This window comes from Camelus bactrianus, chromosome 34 (genome assembly GCF_048773025.1).
Source record: "Camelus bactrianus isolate YW-2024 breed Bactrian camel chromosome 34, ASM4877302v1, whole genome shotgun sequence".
Lineage (NCBI taxonomy): Eukaryota > Metazoa > Chordata > Mammalia > Artiodactyla > Camelidae > Camelus > Camelus bactrianus.
The window spans coordinates 7,229,765-7,256,769 of record NC_133572.1 but is presented as its reverse complement, the minus strand read 5'-3'; the positions used below and the strand labels follow the sequence as shown (position 1 = coordinate 7,256,769).

The window sequence follows — 27,005 nt, the reverse complement described above, 5'->3', positions numbered from 1 at the left end:
GTTAATATCAACTCTAACTTGTCTGTTCCTTCTTAATGAAACTTCTCAGAGCCTTGAAGTGGTCATGTTATGCATTAGAGTTATCCATTGCAAGACATTCACTGAACTCATGAGATTCAATGAAATTCCTTCGAATTTAAATCATCCCGGACCATTTAATGTAATTATCCAGGAGCAAAAGGACTAGGTAAAATCATCCTGTCCAGGTGAGGTTTTATAAAATCGAGATTCCTCTCCATTTATCCATTAACTTTGCAAATGTTATGAATTTGTCATCTGGTTGTATCCTCTGATTGGGAGAATATTCCCAAGAAAATATCCCATTTATCTTCAAACTTGAACTCTTCTGTGTGGAGAGGATATTTGAAGCACATTCTGAATGTTCCTGCTTTATTCTAGGGGTTGAAAATGAAGGACCTGTGTCCTGGAAGTGGACAGGGTAAGTGTAATTTGTTAAATTGGTTGAAGAAGATACCTTAATCGTTCAAGTGCTTATAACTCATTGTGCCCCCGTTCTCTCCTCTCTACATTTGGGATGAGCTGTGTTAAGGGGTGTCGTTTCCACATACAGAGAGTGTAACTCTGGGTGAGGCCACGTAGGGAACTCGGCCAGGAGGAAACTTTAAATACCCACTCATGGTGACCGGCTACCAGGTACTTCATTTCATTCCCAGGACTAGCGAGAAGCTGCTGTTGATATTAATTAGCAAAAAAGATTCAAGGAAAAGACAAGAAAAAAATTGGGGGAAGTCTAGGTTTTACAAGGTATACAGGTCAAAGGAGATCAAAGTATTTCTTCCCTGCCTATAGGGTGGGAAGCTGTAATGTTTACTTGAAACTTAACATTTTCAGTGGCTGAAGTCGGGTTGAACTGTTAAGAGCTGAAGGGAGCTTAGGATCTACAGGTGGAAAATCCCATTTTATGGATGAGGAAGATAAAGGCAAATGAAGTAATGTGATCAGCCACAGGTGGAAGGAGGGCCTCTGGACATCTGCTGTACCAAATGCAAAAAAAAAAAAAAAAAAAAAGAAAAGAAAAGAAAGCCCATCACAGAAGAAGCAGGGCCAAGGTTACATCTGAGAGAGAAACAAGGTTTTCTATTTTGACCTTGTCTCCACCTAAGGTGAACGCGAGCAGGCCTAGCATGCCTTCGTCACCCTGCTAAGTGGCTACTTCATGAGAAGGGTCTTCTTAACTCCTTCTCGGTTCTGTCTTCCAATCGCTCTGACAACACTCCTCTGTCCCGTGGTCAGTTTTCTTATAGCCCCCACTGGCAGGTATCACTGTGAGACTCCGTCCCTAGCTTTCCGGTAGATGCCTTAATGAAATTACCTACAGCATAAATGTATCTTTATCCTCAGCTCAGTGTAATGGAGATAATACCCAAATCTATCATTCCCAGCTCTGGCCTGGCTCCTGTCTCAGATTTCTGCAGATCAGGACACATCTTCCCGGATGTCCTGCCATTGCTTGGCCAAAATGCCAAGCTAACCCTTTTGTGCCTGAAGTACTATTATTTTGGTGTCAGTGGTCCAGTTCTGGACTTGGATGTCTTGAACAGAGGACAGGAGCTGCAGCATTCTGCCTGCTTTGAGTGACCCAAAGGACCCACCCTATGCACGGATACCAAATGTCTCTTCCAAAGGGAGAGCTTCAATCATGCCATTCTTCTGATCAAAATCTCTCAGTGGTTTCCCGTTAACTGCGAAATAACAGCCAAACTTCTTAACCTCGGCTTTAAGGCACGCTCACGCTGGGTCATAATTCCACCAATATATATTGAGTGCCGACTGGATGGCATGCCCTGTGCTAGAGGCTTGAGACGTGGCAGCTTAACACGGCACAGTCCTGCCCAAAGTGAGCTTTCTAGTCTGGGAGAGGCTAGAAGAGAATTGCATACAACACAGAGAGTGTGTGTGTGTGTGTGTCCCCGCATGGAGCCTCACCTGACAATCCAGCTGGAGCTCACCTCTCCTCACCTCTCCTAAGTCCCTCAACGCCCCTGGCCCGCACTCCTGTCCCTCTGGTGTGGAGCTGCTGGGGGACACGCACAGGATGAATCTCCACTGCCCTCTCCCACCCGTGGCTACGGCACCTCATGTCCGGACTAGCACACCAGCCTCAGCTGGCCTTCCTGCCTCCAGCCTCTGCCTCCCCAGGTGGGCTTCCTCACCGCCACCCAAACACACTCCGTTAATGCTGCCCCCATTACCCGGCATGTTCAACTCTCCCCTCCACCTACTCAGTTCCAGCCTTCCTGTCCCAGACCGACCCCACCCTTCTTCCCCGACACGCACCGACCGGGCGGACTGGGCTCTCCCTTCCCCAGCTCCCTCTGCCTTTACATTCAGGGCAGCCCTGCCTCCAACTGCACAGCACACGCCTGCCCATCTCCACCCGGCCAAGACTCCACCAAGTGGCAAGGCAGTGCTGACAGGTTTTGTGTATCTTTGCTCCCAGCTTTGAGCAGAGAGAACCTAGTTTCATAAGTAAAGCTGCGAGGTCGCGGGAGAGAAAAATAAATCAGCAACAAAAAGGAGCACCTGAGATGCGGGGAGCAGGGTGTGAATTTACAAAGTCTCTGGGAGGAAACCTTGCCCAAGGTCTACGTCAAATTGAGCTAAAACACACCACTGTGCTTTCCTTTGTTTGCTTTACATGAATAATCTTTCTGGAAAAAAAAAAAAGAGTTCTTTCCCTCCGGATGGGTAACTCTGCCTCTGTGAGTATAATCTTTGAGTTTCTACTGGGACAGAAACGGGAAGTATTTTTGCATTACATTAAAAGGAACTCGTTAGTTTCCTTTTAGGTGAGTTTTATTTATCCATATCATTGCCTTTACAATTTTCTTATTCTGAGACTACAGAAAGAATCAAAGATGGGAGATGAAATGTTTCAGGTCTGTTTGTGGCCCTTATGAAACCTTAACCAGGATCAGTTTTTTGGCAATGTTAAGTTTTGAAGTTTCAGTACCATCTGTACTTCTGGGGGAAACTTCCCCTTTATCATTTCCTCATATAAACGGTTCTGGTGCAATTGGGAAAAGCTGGGGAGATACTGTTCCATATTCTTATCTCACCCTCTGTGATGGGGATGTTTCCTCGTGACGGTTAGTGAGTTTATTAACTCCTGGCAGGGCTCCAGGAGCAAATAAGGGTGAACATAGTTGGGGACTCTGCCAAGGCCTTCTGTGGGATCTTTGCTCTTAGTCAAGGAAAAAAGGTCTCTGCCAGACAAGATCACAGCACAGTGAGGGGCCGCAATGAGGCCTGACAGGAAGGGTCCACTGGTATTCAAATAACTGGCCCCCAGGAGGCATAAACCCGAGACCTTTGACAAGTGGAGTTCCCAACTCTCAGCTTCTAAACAGCCATACAGTTTGAGAAATGAAATTGGACAGCTATATTTGAACAGCATCAGCAATCCACTCTGCAGCTCCTTCCTGAAGGAAACCTGCCCAGGGGGTCTTAGGAGCCCTTACACCTCTCTCCAGTTAGACGAGCCTGCAGAAATTGCCACTTGTCTTTTCCAGGCTTTCTACAAGCTACAAGATGCGTTACATCACAAAATTCAGTACTTCCAAAAGGAATCACCCAAAGCCCTATGAATTTGTTTCTACACCTGCCGGGACCCCCAGGGTCCCCACCTTTCCCAGCCCTTCCCTCCTGCTCCCCCGTTTCTTCTTTCCTTCCTGCTCCTACCTCGGCAGGGCTCATTCCCTGTCCTCCCTGTCTTTGTTTTTCGCTGAGGCATTCATGACCCACACACACTCTCAAGCACCTCTCTGAAAAGTCTTCAGAATGAGAAACAAGGCAGAGAGAAAGGGCCAGGATGCATTTTCTTCCTTAGCTGGTGGTTCAGCTAGATACCTCAAGTTCCTGTGTCTATAGATCCAAACTGGCTACTTCTCTTAACCTTAAACGTTTCCCCTGGATCTGGAAATTCTTCCTCTTCTCCCCTCAAACTGGCCTATGTCAGCAGGACCTCCCCTCGACTGAGCTAGGTCATTGTCCTTGCATTCCTGGCGATCTGCTTGGGTGACCTCTCAGGCGGGAGGGGTGGTGCCTAAGGCCAGTGCGGGCCACCGGACTTGCCAGGCTGAGCACGTGCGTCCACAGTCCAGATTCTCACCTGAATGAGGAGACCGGTAGCGGAAGTCCTCTTTGGTCAGGAGCAGGAGGGCTTTGCCATTCATCTCGAACGTGTTGCTGTCGATTGGTCTTAAAGAAAACTCGCTTTCAGCCCACTTGAGCCACTGGGCTACGTCGTCCCTGCTCCAGTACATTGGCTGCAGGCCTGTCGGGGAGAGAGCGAGGCAGAGAGGAGAGAGAGAGAAAGGCCTTTTGAGTTAGGCAGTCAGAATAAAGGGAAAAGGTTTCTGAAGCGTTGACAAAACTGGGTCTCCATGTCTGAAGAGCCCTTTTGTCAACTCTGAATCCCAGTTACAACTCAGGCTTCACAAGCGCCAAAGGTGTGACATCCAATGAACTTTTTACTTAGAAGCAAAATGGGGGGAAATACACTTTTTCATGTCTGTAAGGAACTGTAGGTCTTACAGCTCTGTCCTTCAGGGCATCTGGAGTCCCGGTTTGCCCTGAAGGTGCAGCTCAGTGGTGGCCCGAGGTACCCTGGGGGGGCTCAGAGTCATGACCAATGTCAGTGTGCTTGGGAGGGGGCTTGAGAGTGAGAGCTGATCTGAGTAAAGCCCTGTGTCCTTTCGAAGGGAGAATGTTTCAGAGCTGAGCTCGACCTTCCAGAGTTGCCAAATAACGAAGTGTTCCCTGAACCTTCTTCCAGGAAGAGCGACTCACTCTGGCTCTGGGAAACTGTCAGGCTGGCCTCTGGGAATGAGAGGGCAAGGTGAGGATAAAAGGTCTTTTGCTCTTTTGTTGTACTTGCTGATGTTAGAGAACTTCCAGGTGGGGGTGGTACTTGAACTCTGAGTAGGACCGGAGGTGGGTTCGAGGGAGGGAGGCCACCGAGGCTGAGAGGGTGGCTCAGGCTGGGTCTCTGTCGAAGCTGACTGTGAGTCTATATTTTTATTTTGTTTTGTTCTTGTGGGAAACCTTTCACGTATCATTCAAGTGGTTTAGAACAGTGGTTCTCAAAGTGTGATCCAGGGACACCTCAGGGTTCCCAAGACCTTTCCAGGGTATCTGTGAAGTCAAAAGGTCATTTGCCTTTTCCTAGTCTCATTCTTTGGTGAGTATAGAGCAGAATTTTCTAGAGGCTTCACAGCATGTGAGATTGCAACAGTTATGAGAATTCAACCATATTCTATGAAGCCAGACATTAAAGAGCTGGGCAAAGATGTAAAACAATGCCACTCTTGTTACTAATTTTTTTTTTGAAAATACATTCGTAAATATTTATCTGTTAACATAGGTTTGGCTTATTTTTCAGTAAGTCAAATGTTTAGAAAATTTTCAGTTTTGTGGGGTAGAGCACATGCTTAGCATTCATGAGGTCCTGGGTTCAATCCCCAGTACCTCCATTACAAAAACAAATAAATAAATCTAATTACACCCCCAAATAAAAATTTTCAGATTTAATTTCCAATACGGTAAACAGAGAGAGATAAAAACCATATGAGTGAAGATCTTTGGGGTTTTCAACAATTTTAAAGAATCAAAAGAAATCCTAAAACCAAACTGTTTGAGAACAGATGTGTTAGAGGGAACTAGGTGCTCCGTGCTAAATAGTGCTTTAGTCTCTAAAATCATATTGTAGGAATTAATAGCTCAGGTGCAACAGAAGCAGTGTTTGCTAGGAGGAGCTTCAGTCTATTTGATTAAACTTGGCCAAGGAGACTCCACGAGTGTGCTCTAAAAGTGCCCTGCACTTTGACCCTGGACAGAAGCACCTTTCACCCTCACATCAGGCATGACAAAGAACTGCCTGGTCTACTGGGATGGGCTGCCCACCCCCACCCCCCCACACCAGGTGGACCAGGGAGTGGAAGGGCTCAGACGCCCTGGGGAAGGTCTGGGGCCTCTGGGGCATGACCGTTGGCTCTGTCTCCCAAGTAGCTCTTTTGCAAAGTCTAGTTTTAAAGAAAGGTGGCTGGCTTCCTTGAACCCCGTGGAAGTCCTTCTGAAATGGGTCCGTCACGTACAGCACGGATAAAGACTATGGGCACTGCAATGATTAGAGATGGGCATTTAGAGATTTTTTTTCTTGACATTTTATGACTTTTTTCCCACATGGAGCATTGTAAAGTCATAATGTGGAGTATGTCACTGCTCTATGATCTTTAGAATAAACACGAGACCTTGTTTCGGACTCCTGACTGGGTCAAAGAAGCAATGCTTATTAAAGATGGGCCTTGGACGTGGATGGACTTGGAGGGCAGTATGCTAAGTGAAATAGTCAGACAGAGAAAGACAAGTCCTGTATGATATCACTTATATGTGGGATCTAAAAAATATAACAAACTAGTGAACATACTATAAAAGCAGCAGACTCACAGATACAGAGAACAAACTAGCGGTTGAGGAGGGGCGATGTGGGGTGGGTAGGGGAGTGGGAGGTACAAACTGCTGGGTGTAAGACAGGCTCAAGGATGTACCGTACAACGTGGGGAGTATGTTCTAGAATAACTGTAAATGGAAAGTAACCTTTAAAAAATTGCATAAAAGTTAAAAAAAATTTTAATTAAAAAAAAGGTCCTTAATTCTTTCCAACAACCTTGAAAATGCGCAACAGGGGATCAAAGTGGGCGTGAAAATGGCTCAGCAAAATCTCAACCCTTGAACTGATGAAAAACCTTAAAGCTGACTCCCTGTTCTCAGAGGTGTCACTTCTGAATAGGAACGTCAGATAATTAGTTATTAGGGACTTTTCCCTTCTTCTCCTTAGCATGAGACGCAGAGAGCATCTCCAGCCAGGAGGGGACAAACAGGAGGCTCGGGCACACGTGGCCGAAGGAGGCGCCCGGCGGTGAGAGGGCCGGGGAGCAACGGTGCTCGGTCAGAAACAGGAAAAAGGACGGGGCGGCTTATCGGAAGTGTGAGTGCCAAAGCAAATGCAGAACCGAATCCCGCTCAGGAGGGGAAACGAGAGTCAAATGCTGAAGTTTCTGCAAAGGAGACACTGAAACGAGGGAGGCGGGTGAGAAGGGGGTGGGGGACGAGTAGTAATTTGAGGTTCTTTATATTCTATGGAAGAAAATACTCATGAGTAATCTTTTCCCTAAATACAAGAAGAGTCACACACTCGCAACAGCCCTGCTGGTTAAGAGCAACTGTTTCTCTTTTCACTTCCCATTAATCTCTCCCACAGTCCAGCCCCTGAAGCCGGCAGAGCCGCCCTGCGGAAACCCCCTCGCCGGGGATGGGGCTTTGTGCTCTGCGCTCGTGTGCGGAGGGCACCGGCCAGTGACTGACAGCCCAGGGAGGACCACGGTGACCCTAGCAGCTTTACGAAAGTGACACTGACAGACCGGGCTACCTGCTGGAGGCCGTGCAAGATAGCGACCAGGAGAGAGAGTGTGGACACGTGCACTGAGCTGGAAAGAGGCCTCACAAACTCTGGTGTTCCGAGTCCAGCCCCACTGCTACTTCCTTTTGAATTCAACGGAATAAAAAGCTCTTGGTGTAGGATGTGCTCTGCAATTCTGATTGAGGAAAAAGAAGCCCCCTTTCCTCAAACCTAAGGACCCTAGGGCCGGGGTGGTTCAGCTTGGACCCACTCTTGTCTAATCAGAACCATTTAATTCACTTAGTAGTCACTTGTTAAACACTTCTATCACCCAGAGCACTTTATGAATATTTATATATATTTATATGATATATAATATATATTATATATAATTTACAAATAGTTATAAATGTAACTATATATATTTTTCGGTTTGTTTTGCGGGGGGGGGTGGAGTAGTTAGGTTTATTTATTTATTTGTTTTAATGGAGGTCCTGGGGATTGAACCCAGCACCTCATGCATGCTAAGCATGCACTCTACCACTGAGCTATACCCTCCCCTTGTAAATGTAACAGTAAATAGTTCATTTAATTGCATGCTCACAGCAACCCTGTGAGATAGGGTCGAGGAAACTAAGGCCCAGTGCGCTTAAGGGATTTGCCCGAAGTCACACAGCCGTAGTAACAAGAAGAGCTGAGACTTGAACCCAGGCCGCCTGTTTCAGAGTCCGTGCGCTCACCCACCACATTCTGATGACCCACGTCCTTCCCATCCAGATTCGGAATGCAGACTGATTTTCAACATCTATCAGGGATTCAGAAAAGACAGGGTGAACTGAATTCTCCCCATCTAAGACTTTGATCTTTGGAGGTTTCTCAAGTTATCAACAGATGAAAAATAGAGCAAAAAAAAAAAAAAAAAAAAAAAGAAATCTGCAGATCCCAGGAGGAATAGATTTATACATGGGAAGAGGAGGGAGGGGTAGGCGGGACTCTGCTTTTAACCCATCCAGGAATAAGGCGCTGCCGTCACAGGCTCCCTGCTCCCAGACACTCGCTGCGTAGACAACGAACCTGGGGCTCCCCGAGGCTCACAGCACGAGTGTAACAGAACACGGTGGGAGGAGGAATGCACAACGTGTAGCTGTTTTAAAGTTACCTCTTGCAGCATTAACTCAACCAAGTTGGAGAATACAGATAATCAATGATCATTAGTAAAAAGAAAAAAAGAGGGAGACCATGATTCCGCACCTATGTCAGGCTACATGCACAGCCTGTGAGAGGCACCCTCAGACCTGCATCTTTAATGCCAATGAATTTCAGAGCAGGGCTGAGAAAAATCCAGTACAGAAGAAATGAACTGCTATGATTAAGAAAATTACCAAGAATTCCAATGTACTTTTTTTCCCCAAGTGGGTCAAGTCAAGTTCACGGGGCTACACCCTTCAATGACATCCCAGGCCCTTAAACTTCCCCCTGCTAGCTCTTCAACCCTATGTTCAAAGGAGCAGCCACATTCACCCGTACACTCTCAGTCTCGTTTCAGACTTTCAAACTGAGTTTTATGTTTAAACAGATGATGATAAGCACGCGGGGAGGCAGGAGCCTGGATTTGACTCCCAGATCTGTCGTTAATTGACACGGGGTTCTGGGCAGGCCACTCACTTTCTCTCTGGTTCAGCATACAGTAGGTGATCTCTCTCCCCTTCTGGGTTTAGTACAGTCAGTATGCTCCCACTGAATTTGAATCCTAAAACCTAAAGAATCCAGGCCGCCAGCCGGGACCTTTTTTTCTCCAGAGCTCCTCCATGCTCACATCGATGACCCTGAGGTTTTGTAACTTCCTGAAGGCTCTTCTGAATCACGGAAAACAGATTAAGTTACTTTAAATAGAGGTTAGTGCTTAACAGTGTTTTGTTATCTTCTAATTCTTGGAAAAGTTAGAACCCGGTGATGACAATAATAAACATAACATTTTAAGTAGGTGCTTTCATGTGTACTACCTCATGTAATTCTCCAAAAAGCCCTGTAAAACCCACTGTCATTTCATTTCAGTTTAACAGATGAGGAAATGGGGGTGGGTGGGGTCACAGTCATTAGATGATTTTGCTGGTCTGAATAATACTCAAGTCAAGCTCTTTTGCTATAGTATACATTGATCAAAAACACCCTGGAGCCTCAGCGTTCCGTACACACAGGAATTGGCTGTGGGTTCTGGGGCTCAGAGGATAGAATCATGAAACACAGAAGACCACCCCCACCCCATCTTATTCATTAGGAAACTGAAGCTGGGAAAAGTTAAGGGTTTGAACTAGAATCAAGCTGCCCCAGATTCCCTGACTCTTTCCAACCTCCCGTGTTGTCTCATAACTGGATTTGATGACACACAACAATTCCGTAACCCTTGACACAGTAAGGAAAGTTATCACTTCCTTGCTTAGTCATCTTGTCTTCAGATTAAACATCCTTCATTGGCCCAAACATAAGTTCTGTATTGTATTTTTTTTAAACTCTTGCCAGCCTGCCTGCCTCCTCCGGAGATCCTGTTTGGCTCTCGCTTCTAAACCTAGTACAGAAGCAGGACTAGAACTTTCTATCTCTGGACAGCATGTTTCTACTGATAGTAACGGTTAATAATTATTGTGCACTTACATGAGTGTTCACTACGATTATTCTGCTCATTTTGCCGAAGAGAAAACTGTAGCACAAGATAAGTGGAAATGGTCGTGCTGGGATTGAAAACCAGGTGGTCTGCTTACAGAGTCCCAACTCTTAACATCCCCACTGTATGGCTTCTTGAGTAAGCCCTTTGTATGGGGTTTCCACATCCGGGGGATTCAACCAACTCTGGATCAAAAATATTCAGAAAAGAATTCCAGAAAGATCCAAAAAGCAAACTTGAATTTGCTGTATGCTGGCAACTATTTACATAACGTTCACATTGTATTCACAACAAATTATACAGCATTTACATTGTGTTAGGCATTGTAAGTAATCTAGAGATGATATAAAAGTGTATGGGAGAATGTGTATAGGTCATATGCAAATTTTACATAAGGGACTTGAGCATCTGTGGATTTTGGTATCTGAGGGTGTCCTGGAACTGCTCCCCCACGCAGATACCTGGGGATTTCTGTAACAGCAAACACTTAGAAGCATTTACTCAGTGCCAGACACTGTTTGAAATGCTTTCTGAATGTTACTCATTTCATCCCCACAGCAATCCTGTACAATAGAAACATTCACTATCTTTATTTACAGAGGAGAAAACTGGAGCACTGAGAAGTAAGTGACTCGGCCAAAGTCACACACCCAATGGAAGAGCCAACATCTGAACCCAGTTCGTTTAGTACAAAGTCCATATTTATTAACTCGCTGCCTCTCTTTCTAAGCTTATTTGGTGTTTTGGCAGGACATCAAATTAAATTCAGGATTTAAAAAAAAGAGAGAAAAGTTTCAGCGGTTAAGCATGTAGGCACAGAGCACCAGCACGGAAACTATTTTCCAGCTGTGTGACCGTGGACAAGTTACTTAACCTCTCTGTGTCTCACCTGCCTCAACTGGGGAATGGGGACAACTTTCAACTTGTGAAGCAACTTGTGAATCATAGATGAAACGCTTGTCTAACATGCAGATGACATAAAGCTAGCAGAGAGTAAGATTATACAAATGATGATGTAAAATACAAAGCACAGTATTTGGCTTAGAGTAAGCACTTAATAGTTATTACCATTATCATTTTTACAATCTCCCAACCCTGCATATATATAGCTGCTGTTGGGAACCCAACTGTAAGAATGTATGCTAACTGGTGACAGATTTCATCTTGCTGTTTTGCACCATCGTTCTCGCCTGCTGCCGTCCTTCCAGACTTGCGTCTATCTGCAGTATCATCTCTACTGTGTAGCTTCATGTCATCTGCAGCTTTGATAAGCACCTGTCACCTCAACATGTTACTGACAAAGTGCTGATTCGGTGAGGCCTGAGACGAGAGCGCTATGGTGATGCACCAGCCACCTCCTTTCAGATGGATACTGATCAGGTTATTGGCTCCACTTGGGTACAAGTGTTTAATTATCAATCCATTTAAATACTCTGGTATTTGGACTACATCTTCCCAGCTCAGCCATAAAAAGAACCACCTGAAATTCTAAGGAAAATGCTTTCCTGATGTCCAGAAATATAATCACTACAAAATTTACAGCAACCTTATTGAAGAAGATGAAGAGGAGGCGGCTGGTTCCTAAGGGACAACTTTTTCCTAAGTACTCACAACATGTATGTTTGAAAATCTGCCCTGAATTTCATCTGTATCAGGTTAGTTGTTTTCAGTCTGTACATACCCTCTTTCCCCCTTCTCTGTTCTGAATATCAGGTAAACAATGGCTCATAGTCTTTATTTTAGTACCTCTTCCATTTCCCACAACCCTTAGGGATCACTGTCAGTGGCCTTTCATCCTTGTAAGTTCTCTACTTTGGGATGTCATCTGTCTGGGCCAAGAGTCTTGAATTTATCTAGAACCACTTAGATTCACTTTTACAATCAATTCACCCACCTTGGGCTTCAATTCCCTTATGTCAATGTTTGTACTGCCTGTTTCAGTCTGACAATCACCCTCCTTGATGGAAGAGGGGGAAGAAAGAGAGAAGTTGACCAGTTTTGTTTTTTCTTTGCCACCCAGTCTGCACGCTGACACTAGGCTTATTTTTAGCCTGCCCCCAGACGCACTGTTTCCTTAAGCATCTTCCATGGTTTCCAGCTCACTCAGTTTTAACATCCTAGATCTAAAAATCTCTCTTTTACATTTTTCTTTACGTTTTTTTCTTTCATCCACTATATGTATCTTTAAAAAATTTGAGCTCATTAGACTGGTAGACACAAAACATTGGGAAGATAAATTAGCATGACCTTTCTGGTAGATAACTGGGTGATAGTTTAATGTTAACTTCTGAGAATCTACCTTAAGGAAATAACTTAGGATCCAGAGAAATCGTTCACGCACAGCGGTGTTCACTGCAGTGCTGTTTTTAATAGTGAAAAACTGGGAGCACTGCTAAGGAAATAGTGAACTAAACTGTAAACAGTATCTCTGGTAGAAAATTATGCAGCCAATAACATTAAAAAAAAAAGAGTATTCATATGGAAAATCCACCAAATAGCATGTGTACGTATGTATTATAATCTCAAACAACTTACAGAAAAATATTAGAATGAAACATAATATTAACAGCAACTGTCACTCAACACAATTATAGGTGGTGTTTACTGTCTCTTTTTCGTTTTCTATTTCCCAATTCTCTCCATTAAGTGTGTGTTACTTTTACATTTAAAACCTGAGCTCATTGGATGCTTTAGCGGTCTTCCTCCCTTGGCATCATCCCCTGTGCAGCTGACACGTCAGAATTTCATTTTCGAGAGCACCCTGCTTCTCCTGACTTGTGTTTTAGCCTTTCAGGTCATGGGACCACAGGTACTTTTCCCCTCAATTTAAAACATTTGCCTTCTTCAAGTCAAGAAAACACACCTGCTCAAGCCTTTCCATTCCCTTCCCCAGAGCCAAGATGATGCTTTCAGCCTCACTGAAACTTCCCATCATTTCTACTCTGCCAACCAATTCCTCCTCACTTGTCAGACTTGAGTCCAAATTAGCAGTGCCCCTCATTGCTGCTTCTACATTCTGGGAGATAAAATTGCTAACTGGTGGGTGCATGCGTGAAGAGTTCAAACGCACATGCATGGCGCTGAAGGCACCTGCTCAGCGAGCCTCACGCCTCACCTAGCACATGATGGTCCTCCAGTGATGCCAGACTGTGTGGCCAAAGACCCCCCGACACTAGTAATCCACCTGTGGGCCAGCTCTGCAGCCTGTCACCGCCACCCTCTCCGACCAACACCATGCTTGCCAGGTCGGACACTTCAGATCTGTGCGTCATGCCATTACCAGATGCTTCCACATCCGTGTCATCCCAGCAACTACCCTGTGAAGGAGCGAAGGCTGGCACAACTGTATTTACAGATGGAACTGAGCTCAGAGAGGCTGAAGGTCGCAATGGGCCTCGGACCAGAACTCCAGCTCCTGGTCTGTATCTGCCCAGTGAACTTCTTCTGGGTCAAAGGAAATAAAGGATATAAAAGCCCTTCACACTCTAAAATGCACTGTCAAAGTGCAAGAGAATAAAGAATAATTAACCATAAACTCAACTCCTCATGGCAGGTCTGGTTTAGCTGCAGATCCAAAACTTGGAGCCCCTTTTGATCTCTGCAAAGCAGATGTAGTGGGGAGGGTTTCCACTGGGATAAAAAAACCCTCCAAAATAAAATAAAGTCTCATCAGAGCCCAGTAGGCTGGCTCCCCAGAGCACTTTCCAGGGGTCTTTTCTGACTCCTTCCCTCCCCCACGGGCCAAGGCCTGCTGGTCCCCATCCCTCCTGGCCCTCACCGGGCCCACGATGACCTCTGACAGGCTCTGGTGTCTTGTTCCTCTGGGTCTGCCTCTAACCTGGGATGTGCTGTTTGATCAAAACCGCTCTTGGCACACAAATTCTGTCCCTAGGGGATTAGAAGCTCCAAAACATTTCCTATTTCTGTCCTCAAGGTGACCATGTATCTCAGCCCTCAGTTTCCAAGCTGGGGTTGGAAGGTTACACTCACGCCTTTGGGCCAGACCCCCCAAGAGCAAGCATACTATATGTCATATGTAGATCCAAAGTCCTATTCAGCAACTTGGAGTAATTTTTTTCTTACAAACTTCATTTTGTGGGTTTTTCTGGCTTTCACTCAGTTTTACTGAGTTTTGCATCAGCAAACCTGTCAACAGCAGAACTGGCCCATGGTCTGCTACTCACTCTTACAAACACGACTTAGAAGATTCCTCCTCATTTCTGCCTTGGGGCGGCAAGCCCAATGTGCTGAGAGGCATGTAATAGTTTAGATAAAAACCTGGGTTTTGGAGTCAGATAGTCCTGAGTTCAAATACTGGTCCTGCCACCTGCTCCGCAGCCTCGGGTACGTTACATCTCTGAACCTCAGTTTCCCCAGCAGGAAGATGCGGCCATGAACAGTACTCACCTCCCAGGGCAAATTAAAGTACGGACTGAGATGACCGGTGTCAAGACTCTGCCCAGTGCATTTTGGGGGGTTGGGCAGGGCAGAGACTGGATGGCAGATCTGCTGTCCTTTGTCACATGTCCCTAGGAGACTGAAACAGTTCCTGCGGCTCACTGGAGCCTCAGAGGCTGGAGCAAGCGTTCTTGTAAGCCGTGTGAGGTCTCTGGCAGGAGCCACGAGACCAGCACAGGGCCGTAAGGAGGGTGCTGGCATCGTCAGTGTGCAGTCTGGGAAAATGGCTCAGGCTGGGATGTGGAGAAAGGCCCGGAGCAGGCGAGAGGCCGGAGGAAGGCAGGCCAGGTTAGATGCCCACTCAGGTCCAAGACCAGGGCGCGGCCAGTGCAGCACTCATCTCGGGTGTGACCCCAAACTCAGTAATCACAAAAAACAGTGACAGTTTAATGCATTATTTTAAAATCAAAATAAATGCAAAAACTCATGGTGACCAAAATACCCACATTTTAACTAAAGTCACACTAAAAAGAGAGATGACGGGAGGGTGCAGTGATAACAGAGGGGGACACATTAGAGCGGTACTCTTAAGCTCGGGAGGTGAAGGACCCCTCTGAAAATTCAGTGAGAGCTCCTGACCCTCTCTGAAAATGCACAGGAAACACGCACCAGTATCCACCTGCAATTTCAAAGCTTATGGACTAGCCCCAGTTTACCTACGGATGCTTGGAGAATCGGTTTAGAACTTTTTAGCCTTGGGTATGCACCTAGGTCTGACGATCTGTATTAGCAATACAATGCAAAAACCAAATTAGGTTTGAGAAGGGAAACACTCAGCTCTCCTGGTATTTTGGGGAGGAGAAGAGAGGAGAGAAGCAGGCAGGGTGCCCACCCCTCATTCCCAAATTGGGAACGGCAGGCGATGAAATGATGAAAGCCAACTTGGGTGTCGTTTCCTGGCACAGATGTGACCTTAAATACGGAATGTCCCTTCCTCAGGTATTTTAGAACTCATTGCTAATGTATTGCAAGTTTTTATTCGTACTGGTGAAGGTTAATCACTGCAAATGATCTTAATTTATGAACAGAGAGGCAACGGGGCTGCGCAAGGAGAGATACGAACGAAAGACGAATTTCTAAAGGAAGGAGGCAGTTAGGGCAGAATTCCTTATACCACGGGGCAGAAAGATATGTTTTATTTTCAACTTTACTGATATTTATGCACACAAAGAAGCCCAATTTTAAGAAGGAAAAAAAATGTAGGGAAATAGGTATGAAGAGAGAGGTGAAACGGTCTTCAAATCGATTTAGCAAGCAAATTGGAACTGCTTACGGAAAGCAAGAAGGTTTTTAATCCCAAGTGGAAATGGATGGGGTACAAGAACAGAGATCGTGCTGGATTTGCATGATCCACAGAACACAGATGATGGACAGCAGGTGTCTGAATAAAGACTGAATACCCTATCCTTCCCCTTTCGCTCTTGTAAACCACACAGGATCACCTCCTGCGCCCGCCGCGGTCAGCAGAACACTCCTTTGCAAAGTGTAGCAAGAGGACTCATTCTCATTCCCGATGGAGCTGCCCTGCCCAGTCACCGGCAGGGCAGACATTCTCCTGTGTGTGGTTCAGCTGCGCCTGGTCCCTTCCCTCCCAGGTCTTCTTTATTCCAAGGAAACGTAAGAGCAGGCTGCCTTTGCTCAGGCTGGAGCGGCCCTGTTATCACTGAGTCCTGTAAGGCGAGTAGGAGGCTGGGGAGTGCAGGGTGCATGTGTGGAGCGGAGACCCTAGGAAGCATTTAACTTCCACAGCACACACGCCACAGACCTCAGCAAACACGTCCAGGACCCAAAAGGCAGACTGGACCAGGGGTTCAAGCCGCCTAACACATTTGTAAAGCAATGCTTTTCTGGAAGAAGCTCTCTCTGAAGGAGAGTTCCATACCACCGCCCCCTTCCTTCTCCTCTTCCCTGACTCTTTGATGGGGGGAGGGGAGGGGGACTCCAGTGTTTTCAAAGGTCCCCACAGTGGCCTTTCGGTACTGAATCAACACTGCTTTGTGATGCTGCGTGAGGAGGGGTAGACTGTCAACGCGGGGCGAGTTGAACTCACTCTCACGGAGTTGCTGACGCCTCGTGAAACGAAAAACGTCAAACCTGGAGAAGGAACCTCTATGTAAAGACAACTGCGTTGCGTGTGTGTGCGTGTGTCCACGTGTGTGCACATGTATATGTGTGTGTCAAGATCTCCCTCTGTTCCTCATCCCCTGTTCCCCCTTTACCAAGGATATTCACAAGGAAATGGCTTTTGTAGATTCATCCACTTTAAAATAGTTGTAGTCTTTTTTTTTTTTCTCACCAGTCGTATTCCCCAGCATCAGAGCTGTGAAGGTTACTTATTCCCTGATTTCCGGGCTTAAGATGGTCACTTGGAACATCTAAAACAAAGCGAGACCGAGCCTGTGCCCCATAACGGAGCAGCAGACAGGCAGCACGCGTCTTCTGTTTCACTGCGGCCCTGGGCTGAATGCAACTCCAGATGCTGGGAGGCAGCTGCTGGCTGGTGGCTGGACCAGCTCAGGGGCCAAAGGGGCACTGAGGGACCCTCCTTGGCGGCAAAATATCTGTCTTTGGTTCTGTCATCCCATCTTTTTTTTTTTTTAACCACTTTGTTTTTTTAATGTGGGAGTTTTAAATTTTTAAAAACCTTTGCTCATTTTGTTTATTCATTTATTTTAACAGAGGTACTGGGGATTGAACCCAGGACCTTGTGCATGCTAAGCACGTGCTCTACTGCTGACTATACCCTCCCCTCTTCTGTCATGCCACCTTAAGTTGTCTATTACTCACTCCTTTGGATGAAGGCACGGAGACCCCTGTGGGAAGGGACGCTGGTAAAAAGAACACATAGAATTGGTAGGATCATTCACGCCTTAGCTTGGTCAGCCCTCAAGTGTTAAGGCTGACAGGGGTCCGCTGCAGCCCAGGGTGGAGGGAGCAGGATGGGAGAGGCACCGAAAGGAAGGAGACCTGCTCATTTTTGCCTGTGACTGGTTATGGCTCATGACCCTTCAAAGGAGCTTTTAGTTCTGCACTAGACGAGGTATGAGTGCTACGATACAGATGTGATGTGGATGTTCTGAGCTCCGGAGACAAGCCCCTGCCTCTCCTGTGAACAGCATGAGTGGCCCCTCACCCCTGGCACCAGGAACGCTCACTCGCAAGGTGCACACACACGCTGCCCGAGGCTGGGCACAGCGGGAGACAGGGCGCGGTCTCCGGGTGCTCCCAGGCTGACCTCCTCCTGTCCTGCTCTGTATCGAGCATGCTGTCCACTTTTTCGTTTCTTGGCAGGAACTGCTAATTTGCTGGGAATATTAAAACTTTCCTTTTGCTACCTTCTTGTAAAATAAGATTCCAATCCTGTTTCTGTCCCTGGCTAGCTCAGCCACTACAGAGGGTTGAAAGGTGGCCCCCAAAAGATGTGTATTGGTCTTAACCCCTGTGAGTGTGGTCTTGTTTGAAAAAAAAAAAAAAAAGGATCTTTGCAGATGTAATTAAGGATCTCAAGATGAGATCATCCTGGATTTGGGGGGGCCCCAACCTAATGACAAGTGTCTTCATGAGAGAACCCGGAGGAGAGACACCAGAGAAGCAGCATGAGGACAGAGGCAGAGCCCAGGGTGCTGAGGACCTGGGCCTGTCTCGTTTCCACCCTCCCAGATTCCTGCCATCCTCATACTGAAACCCTTTCACCTCTCTTCAATCTTTGTCACTTTCTCTTGAATTTTTTAATCTCTTTTTTTTAAATTCTTAAAATGTCCCAGTGATTCACCTTTTGTTTCTCTTGCAAATTACATTTTGTATGTATTCATCTTCTATGTTTACTTGTCATAATCCTTATTTTTTTCATTTTTAATTCTTTCCTGAATTCTCTCATCTCATTTCTAAGTCTTCCCAATTCTGTTTTATTTGATATCCCCTCCCGATTTGTTATATCATTTTCTTAATGTCTTTCAGCTCAGCTGGACGTAGGTCACAGTTCTGAATTGTTCCATGCCACGTCTTTTGGGCACACTTTCTTTAGAAAAAGGCTATTCTGCTCCTTACCGTCTTTCATCTTACAGAAACCTTGGATGGGATTTGACCTTACTGCTTTTCTGTTGCTCGCTTCCACGTGAAATCAGTTTTCCTGAACTTTTAGAACGTGGTGTCGGTACGTTCATGTCGTGTTCAAATACATGGCAGCTTGATTTTTGAAATTTCCTTGTTCTGTTTCCTTTTGGGGAACCTTTTTTCCCTAAGTCTCTGTTGTTCCTACCCTGTTCATTTTGATTCCATTCCGAGCAGCTTCTCAGAGTCGGGTCACCGTGGAGGAGGACCTGGCTGGTGAGTCCCAGAGCCCAAAGCGGTGAGAAAGCTCTCAGTGCTTTGGATCTCCCTGCAGGCTGTGTGTACTCATCACCCTTGGAATGAATAAAAGGGCCCCTGCTTTCAGCTGTTCCTCTCAGTCCAACCCTCCAGGCTGTCCAGTGTTCACCATTTGGGGCTTTTCCTGTTCTAAAGTCCACCAAAATCCCTACTGTATCTTGGGGCTATCTTGTCACTTTTTGTCACTGCTCGTGCATTTGAAGTTTTGCTACTGAGTGGCTCTGCTCTTACCTGGGGGTTCTAAGACAAGAAAAACTATGCCGTCTTCCCAGACTGTCCCAGAAGGTTTCCTGTTTGCAAGGACAACATCCCCTTGGCAACCCATAAAAAAAGAGCACCAACCTCGTGTCTTTCTGTGAACTGTTGCTGGGTTTTGTGACAGTAAGCGAGAGAAGTGATAGTTAATGGGAGGGGTCTCTGACGCACCAAAGCGGGTTACAGCCCAGAGTGTAGAAAGAGGAGAGACGCCACCTGGCAGGGGAGACACATGATAAAATGACGCGAGCCTCGATGGGCATCAGGCGTCAAGGGAGGGAACACAAGACTCCTTTCACTGAAAGGACTAAGGAACATTCTAGTGAGGATAAAACCTCCAAATGGGAAGGCATTTCTAGTGGGAATTAAAACAATGGCAGTAAAGACAACTGACCTTTCATGGTCTCAACCTGTCCCCTATCACAAAGTCAAGGCTGTAAGATGTCAAAACTACAGAATTTTCAAAAATTCTCAAGAATGTGAGTGATGACTCAGCCTGCAAGCTAGATGCCTCAGAAACCCTAGACCACAGAGAAGACCTCCCCAAGCGCAGCTTTCCTGTGCTCAGTGACAAACTGCGGCTCAAAGAAGTATGGAGTTACGTGTCAGTTTCAGATTTCCCACACGAGCCTGAGGAGGAGCGAGTCAGTGGCTCACCCTGGAGAGAGCCCCACAGAGCAACGAGGGGTGCGCTGCCAGGGGCCCTGCAGGTGTGACCAGTTGGCTGTCAGCTCTCACTCAGCTCTCCTGCTTTTAAAAGCCTCCTTTCTCATTAGGGTTTTGTTGGTTTGGAAGACCCGACTCGACCCTGACATGCCAGTCTCATCAGAGGATGCTGCTACAGAACGATCATTTTTAAAAATGGCTTTTTTAATGCAGCCCTTGGAAACTTTGCAAGAAATGTATCGATTTGAGATACTCAAGCTGAATTACTGAGCTTTGGCAAAAGGGAATAAATCTTTCCCATGCTCCATGGCTGCTGCCAAGTGCAGCTTCCAGGAAGCAATGACTGTCCTTGCTGGAAATGAAACAAAGCTCAAACATTCCATCACCTTCCCTTTACTTCATCCCGCCCCCCTCTCTTCCCTCCACTTGCAATTCACCGACAAAAGCACTTTGCAGTCATTGCTCATTTGCCTGACTAGGCATCTGAGTTAGTGATGCCCAAATTACTAATGCCTGGCGGAGGCAGCTTCCTAAACAACGGGGCCTGATCTTTTTGGCAGAACTGATGGGGTGTGTGTGTTTCGGGGGTGAGTCCCGCGGGACGCAAGATCACAGCATGTCATTAGGTTAAACACTCTTCCAGTTTTATAACAGAATTTCCCCTGTGGACCTGGATGTGTCAAGTCGAGAGGAGATGTCCACGGAGGCTAGAGGTGAGCATGATCAGGAGCCAGAGGCAGGGTGGGAAGGTGGGGAGAGCCTGTGGAAAAGAGGGACCCATGCTGGAGGCTTCTAATGCAGACGGCAGGCTTAACACAAAACTTCCTGACATTCGCTGTTTCTTTCACTTCAGTCTGGGGCGATCGTGTCAGCTGGCAGTCTTCCAGGGGAATTCCCATCATTCCCATCAAAACACAGTGTGTCTGTCGGCGCTGAGGGCTCATTTATCTGTCCATCTAGTCCCCCACTCACCCAGCATCTGAAGCCATGAGGCACCCGCTCTGCACTGCATCCTGTATCACGTACAGGGTCCACCGAGATGGACGACACCTGGATGCTGACGGCTGGTAGGGGAGAGAGGAATGTAAAGAGACACGGACAAGTCCGTGCATCAGTGCAGGACCAGGGAAGACTCTCTGGGCGGAAGGATGGGGTGACTGACAGCTCTCCCGGCAGAGGGAGCGGCGGATACAAGGGCCTGAGCGTGTCAAAGAGCAAAACCAATCTGGGAAACCTCGAGTAGTTTAGTGGGACAACACACAGCATATACGTGAGTGTGTTTCACTGAGGGGAGAGGGCTGTAAAGCAGCCCCATTGTGATGCTTAACAGACGTATTAGATGTAAAAACGCCTCAAACTGCCCTCCTGTTACCACCCGTCCAAATCGGCAGTCCCCAGTCTTCCCATCTCAGAAAACACCAATTCATTCTTCCAGTCACCAGTGCCCTGCAGTCATCCAGTCTGGTGACAACTGCAATTGGCTCTGCCTTCAAAATGTATCCAGAATCTGGACAACCACTCTCGCCACCTCTGCTGCTCCCACTTTGGTCCCAGCCACCGCCCCCTGTCACTTGGATTGCTGTTACTGGTCCCCCACGGGGCCCCCAGCTTCAGCCTTGTTACCCTTCAATCTAATGTCAACCTATCAGCCAGAAGCATCCACTTAAAACATGTCATTCTCCTACTCAAAATCCCCCAGCAGCCTCCCCCTCGCTCCGAGTTAAGGTCAAACTCCTTCAAATGACCTTTTGGGCCCCTGATGATCTGACCCCCTATCTGAACCCACTTCCTCCCAACCTCCCTTCCCTTCCTCATTCTGCTCTAGCCACCGGACCCCAGCCCCTTTGCTGTGCCTCACACATACCAGGCTCATTCCTACCTCAGGGCCTTTGCACTTGCTGTTCCTTTAGCTGGAGTATTCTTCTCACAGACATCCCTCTCTTCTTTCAAGTCTTCCCTAGGCATTCCATATAAATCTATAAATCTCTATTCTCTGACTCCTTTTTCTTGCTTTATTTTTTCCTTAGCATGTGTCATTATCTAATGTATATATATATATATATGTTACTATTTATCTTGTTTATTATTCATTTCATTCACTAGAATGAAAACGGACTTTTTTTTTTTTTACCTGCTTTGTTATTTATCTTTTCAGTGTTCACTGCATCAAAGAAGATGCACACTTAAAAATCTTTTAAATGCAATTGTATGCTCTGGAAAACTACATGAAGCAGATATTACTATCATTAAAATTACTTTATCTTGACACCCAACCCCTGAAGACGCTTGCAAAAAGCCACTGCTATGACTCCTGACAGGTGGACTCTTGATTAAACATATTTTGATCTTCACCGTCATTAGTCACAAGAATCTGAGAGCAGGGAAGGAACTGCTCTGATTATTGCCATATCCCTGATGCTTCAAGCAGTTTCTGGCACATTGTAGGCACCCAGTAAATAGTTTTAAATGAGTGAGAAGCTATGCCCTGTAAAGAAAAGATGGTGTGACACAGTGGTAGGAGTGTGACCTTCGAGCCAGGCTTCCTGGGTTTAAATATTGGCTCCCCAACTTACTAAGTGTGTGATCTTGGACAAGAGACTCATCTTTCTGTCTTTGTTTCCTCAACTATAAAACTGGGATGGTGACACGACCCATACTGGGGAGCAATGGGGATGCTGAGACGTGTGCAGGGCTCTTAGAACAGTGCCTGGCGTAGACCAAGTGCTTGATAAATGTTAGCCGTTATTAGAAAGAGCTTGTCTGTTGTACTGAAGAGTTTAGACTCTATCCTAAGGCTACTAGGAGGCACTGAAGGATTTTCAACAAGGGTGTAACATAATCAGATCTTGTGTTCCAGTGGTCACTCCGGCTGCAGAGCAGAGGATGAACGAGAACGGGGCCAGATTGGTACAAGATCAGTCTGAAGGCTGCTGTAGAAATGGAGATGCCAGGTGTCGTTAGCCTGAACTAAAGCAGAAGGAATGGAGAAAGAACGGGTTCGAGATATTATGGAGCTAAAATTGGCAGGACCTGGAGACTAACTCAATCACCAGATAGTGTGTCCACCCATCCCAGCCTGCAGAGGACTGATGGGGGGAAGTATATTTTGTTCTGTTCACGTGAGGTGATTGTTGGCTAGCAAAGTGAGGATGTCCAGCAGGCAGCTGGATACGTGCATCTGGTGCTTCAGAGGAAAATCTGGGAGACAGATAAAAGCTACCTGGGCATCGCCACCATGCTGGTGATGGTTGAAGCTACTGGAGTAGAGATTTAAAAGGGTCAGCACTCTCCCGTCCCTGCCATCTATCCAATAAAACAAGCCCAGACCGTCTGACTCCAGTTCAGGTCCCCACACCCCCAAGTCACAGCACATCACCCGGTGGCTCTGAAGACTGGAGAGGACATCCCCTGAGGACGGTAATGCCGCATGCTTGGGACTTGGAACATCTGAATTCTGAGTGGGCTACGAGTCCAATGGAAGGATGGAAAGAAGCTGGTTCTGATTAAAGTTTCCATTTGCTCCAGAGAAATATCCAGAAGAAGCAGGAGATGGTTCCATGTGAATGACTTAATGCTAGCAAATTATCAACTGTGGTGTGGACCCTTGAGCCGACCCCCTCCTGCACTTTCTTACTAAGCTCCGGGCTCCCTGGCACCCCTCCATCCTTTGGTTTAGAAAGAGGGGTGGCTGACCGTGGGCTCCTGGAGGGAGGGGCCAGGAAGACTTGGAGTTCCCTGCCCACGAGTCTCTATATACCTTGAGATCTGCCCTCTATCCAATAAAGCTAAAAAGGTCAGGGAGCTGAGCACTGAGTTTGAGGCAGTGAACTTTTTAAAACATAAAGCTGCTAAAGTGTCATTAAGTGTGGCTGCTTTGCTTAAACGTTTTCAGGAGCTTCCCAGGGTCGCCTCAGCTCTTGCCTAACTGACCCTGCTGCCCTCTGGCTGACCCGGCTCCAGCCACATGGACATGCCTGCAATTCCCAGAGGCACTGCGTTCTCTGGCCTCTGCACAGGCCACCCCCGCTGCCCGGGATGGGCTACTTCTGTTCTCTGCCCAGTGAACCATGCACGCTTCAAAATATGCTAAGCCTTCTCAAGAGTCACCTTCTTTGTGAAGCCTTCTATAAACTCCCACTGCAGGAAGGACTGGACACGTCAAAGTTAGAGGCAGTAAATAGCAAAAAAAAAAAAAAAAAAAAAAAAAAAAAAGAGAGAGAGAGAGCAGAAACTGGGATGGGAATGCATTTTGCATCATTTTTGAGTTTCAAATCCTACAACGATTACAGGTTCTGGGCATTTTTTGGCAGAAACCCAGCACACTGTTCTCTGCCCCCCGTCAAATGAATTTGTTGGTCATGTCCTGTCCACAAATATCCTCACACCTAAGTCATCCACCTACCAAGCCTTTCCCCTGGGTGCCTTTCTCCTCTGAGCCAAATCAGGCAAATGGAGACATGAGCTTCTATCTGGCAACAAAGGGCTTTCAAAGACTTTTCCTCCTTTGGCCTTCACCACAGCCAGGTGGGTCAGTGGTTCAGACATTACTGTTCTTATTTCCAGCTGAGCACCCAGGAGGACAGGCGGCTGGCTTGCTCAAAGCTGTCCAACTAGTTGGAGGCAGGGGCAGGATCAGAACTGAGGTCTCCGTCTAATACACTGAACTCTGCATAGGTGGCCCCGTGGGTCAGTGTCCTCAAAGGTACCCTCCACACTCATCCACCTGTTCACAGCAGGCACTGGGGGACTGGTCGCCTTGAAGGGTGACCCTGTCCCAGCAGGGAATCACGGGTAGGGAATCAGAAGCCTTGCACTTGGCCTCGGCTCTGTTGCCTGCTTCGTTTGGCTACAGCGGAGCTATGGCATCACAGTCTTTGAGACTGTTTTCGCCTCTGTAACACGGGAGTGACTTTCTCTCATGCTCACCTCGCAGGGTTGTTGTGGGATCACTCGAGGCAATGGACCGGAAGGTCTTTCAATATTACAATACGGCATCATTCAACGATAAGGAGCTATTCTATCTGTGCTGTGCTCTGACTTCTCTGGCCGAGTGTGTGAACTGACCACAGGAGAGCAGGGCACACCCTTTTCTGTTGTTCTAGGTCCTCTGTTTCCTTCTCCTTCAGCTCTTGTTGGGTGCCAGCTCTTGGCTTTCTGAGTTGAACCTGCAGAAGCAGCACCGAGGTCCCTGCCGTGGTTCCAGGGCTAGTAGCTGGCATCACGCCTGACGCAAGGCAGAGGCAGTGGGGGAGGGGCGCTCTGCTCCCATCTTTCTCCCTGGGGTGCCTGCTGTTGTTATTAACCCCTTTTCTGGATGCTTGTAGAATTCTGATTTCCTGGTTAAGGTCTGCTCCTTGTTTATTGCATTTCTCTCTCTATCTAGGGATTCCTTCAAGGAAAATGATACAAACCACAGCCCATGGCAAAGCCTGAGAGGGAGGTGCAGGGCTCAAGGAGGAAGGCTGTGGATCTGAGCCATCGTGACGTGGGTGCTTAATCATGGTCCATCTCCGAACGTCGGCATCAAACCCTAACCCGACTCAGAACACCTGGAAGAGCTGGGCTGCAACCTCCGGGAGCAGCGGTGGGGAGGGCTGGCGTGATCTGCCCCACACCGGGGTAACCACATTTATGAGATTTCATACCTGCCACACCTGCTCTGAAAAAGAACTCTGACTTCCCTGTCAGGTTTGAGATATAATTACCTGTAGTTTGGACCCTAAACACGGAAATCATATATATATGTATATATATATTTTTTAACAAGGTTTAGTTTACAACACCGGGAAAGGATAAAATATTTTAAACTGGCACTATTCCAGAAAGTCATGGTGGACACACACTTGGACTCCCTTAAAGAGTATCTGAATATAATACAATAGACACAACATAACAAACTCTACTGAACAGAATTTAATCTTTCTTTGATTCCTGAGTGGGTAATCCAGGATCTCACAGAAGCGTGGTCTAAGTTACTATTATAAACATCAGCTGTCATTGGACGGCTGAAAAATATAATGTGCCAGTTAATAATAGCTTTACAAATTCACAGAAGATCAGATAATAGCGGTTTTACTGTAACTGGGATCATGATGGTTAAAAGAATCAATGTGTATTCCAAAAGAGCCTAAATCATTTCTAGGAAATAACTTATGCTCTGTGAGAACAGGGGAGGATTTACAAGGAAGTGCTGGGTACTCCCTGGAAGAAAGGGGAAACCTAATTGTAAGGTGTTCTTCACCCTGTGCCCAAGGTGCTGTCCACTAAGCATACAGGCTGTCCTTAAATGGAGCGGAAGATTTCTCCAGCCTTTCCTAAATCCATTGAACAACATGCGACACCGGATGGGCATATCACAAGAAGAAATCTTTTCAAGGTCATGTTCGGAGGGACCTTTTGCTTAAAGGAATTTGGGCTGGAACTGCAGTTCTCAGCTCTGACTTGGAGAAAGACAGAGGGAGGAGGCAATGAGGAAGAGAGGGAGGGAGAGAGAGGGGCAGAGAGTCAGAGTCACACCACACACCACTCAGCCACCAAGGACAGAGTTTCTGCGCTGTTTCATTAGTACATGAAACCTATTCCGTTGACTATGAGTCCGCTGTGAGCCGAAAAGAAGTTAGTTCACTTCCTTAGCATCTGGGGGCACATCATTCTGAGTCATGGCCACATTAAAAAAAAAAAAGCAAGAGCTTGGCAGCACAGCCAAGCCCCCGGTCACCGTGCCCAGCACGATCAGGCAGGGGAGCAGGTCTCCCTCCCAGGCAGGACAGCAGGACGGTGTGCCCTGGGGGTGGGGAGGAGGAAAGGGAAGGGGGCTATCCTTTCAATGCTTGCTACTTTCTCTATAGAATTCAGTTCTCCCCAAAGGAGGAGGATGGAAGTTTCTGATTTCCTGTATCTCTTCTAAAACAACGAATCCTCGCCATCCCAGGGGGCAGGGAGCTGTGGCTGCAGGTTCTGGCTGGAGAGAACCAGCCCAGGAAGACGGCCACTCCGCACAGGAAGGACATTCACACCCGGCTTCCTGGGGTCCCCTGAATGTCAGGGAGCCCGGCCGCTCAATCGCGTGGCAGGAAATCACTAAGCTATGAGGATAAAGACCAGTTGGGGTCCCTGTGCAGCTTTAGGGCCGATTTCTATGTCCCCTTGTGGTGAAGCAGCAAATTCTGAACTGCA

The 27,005-nt window shown here is 46.9% G+C and overlaps 1 protein-coding gene and 1 long non-coding RNA gene across 4 annotated transcripts in view; one reads left to right on the top strand and one right to left on the bottom strand.

Moving 5' to 3' along the window:
* The window catches only part of ETV6 (ETS variant transcription factor 6), a 222,554-nt gene that overhangs the window by 43,983 nt on the left and 151,566 nt on the right, over positions 1-27,005 (bottom strand). For all 3 annotated transcript variants that reach the window (XM_074357505.1, XM_074357506.1, XM_010946431.3), the window contains exon 3: positions 4,133-4,297. In XM_074357505.1, coding sequence (XP_074213606.1) covers positions 4,133-4,297 — 165 coding nt within the window. The remainder of the gene's footprint in view (positions 1-4,132; positions 4,298-27,005) is intronic.
* On the top strand, positions 4,308-9,899 carry LOC123614446 (uncharacterized). Its single transcript, XR_006721831.2, has 3 exons — positions 4,308-4,861; positions 6,860-7,009; positions 7,283-9,899. It is a non-coding gene; the product is annotated as an uncharacterized LOC123614446 (long non-coding RNA).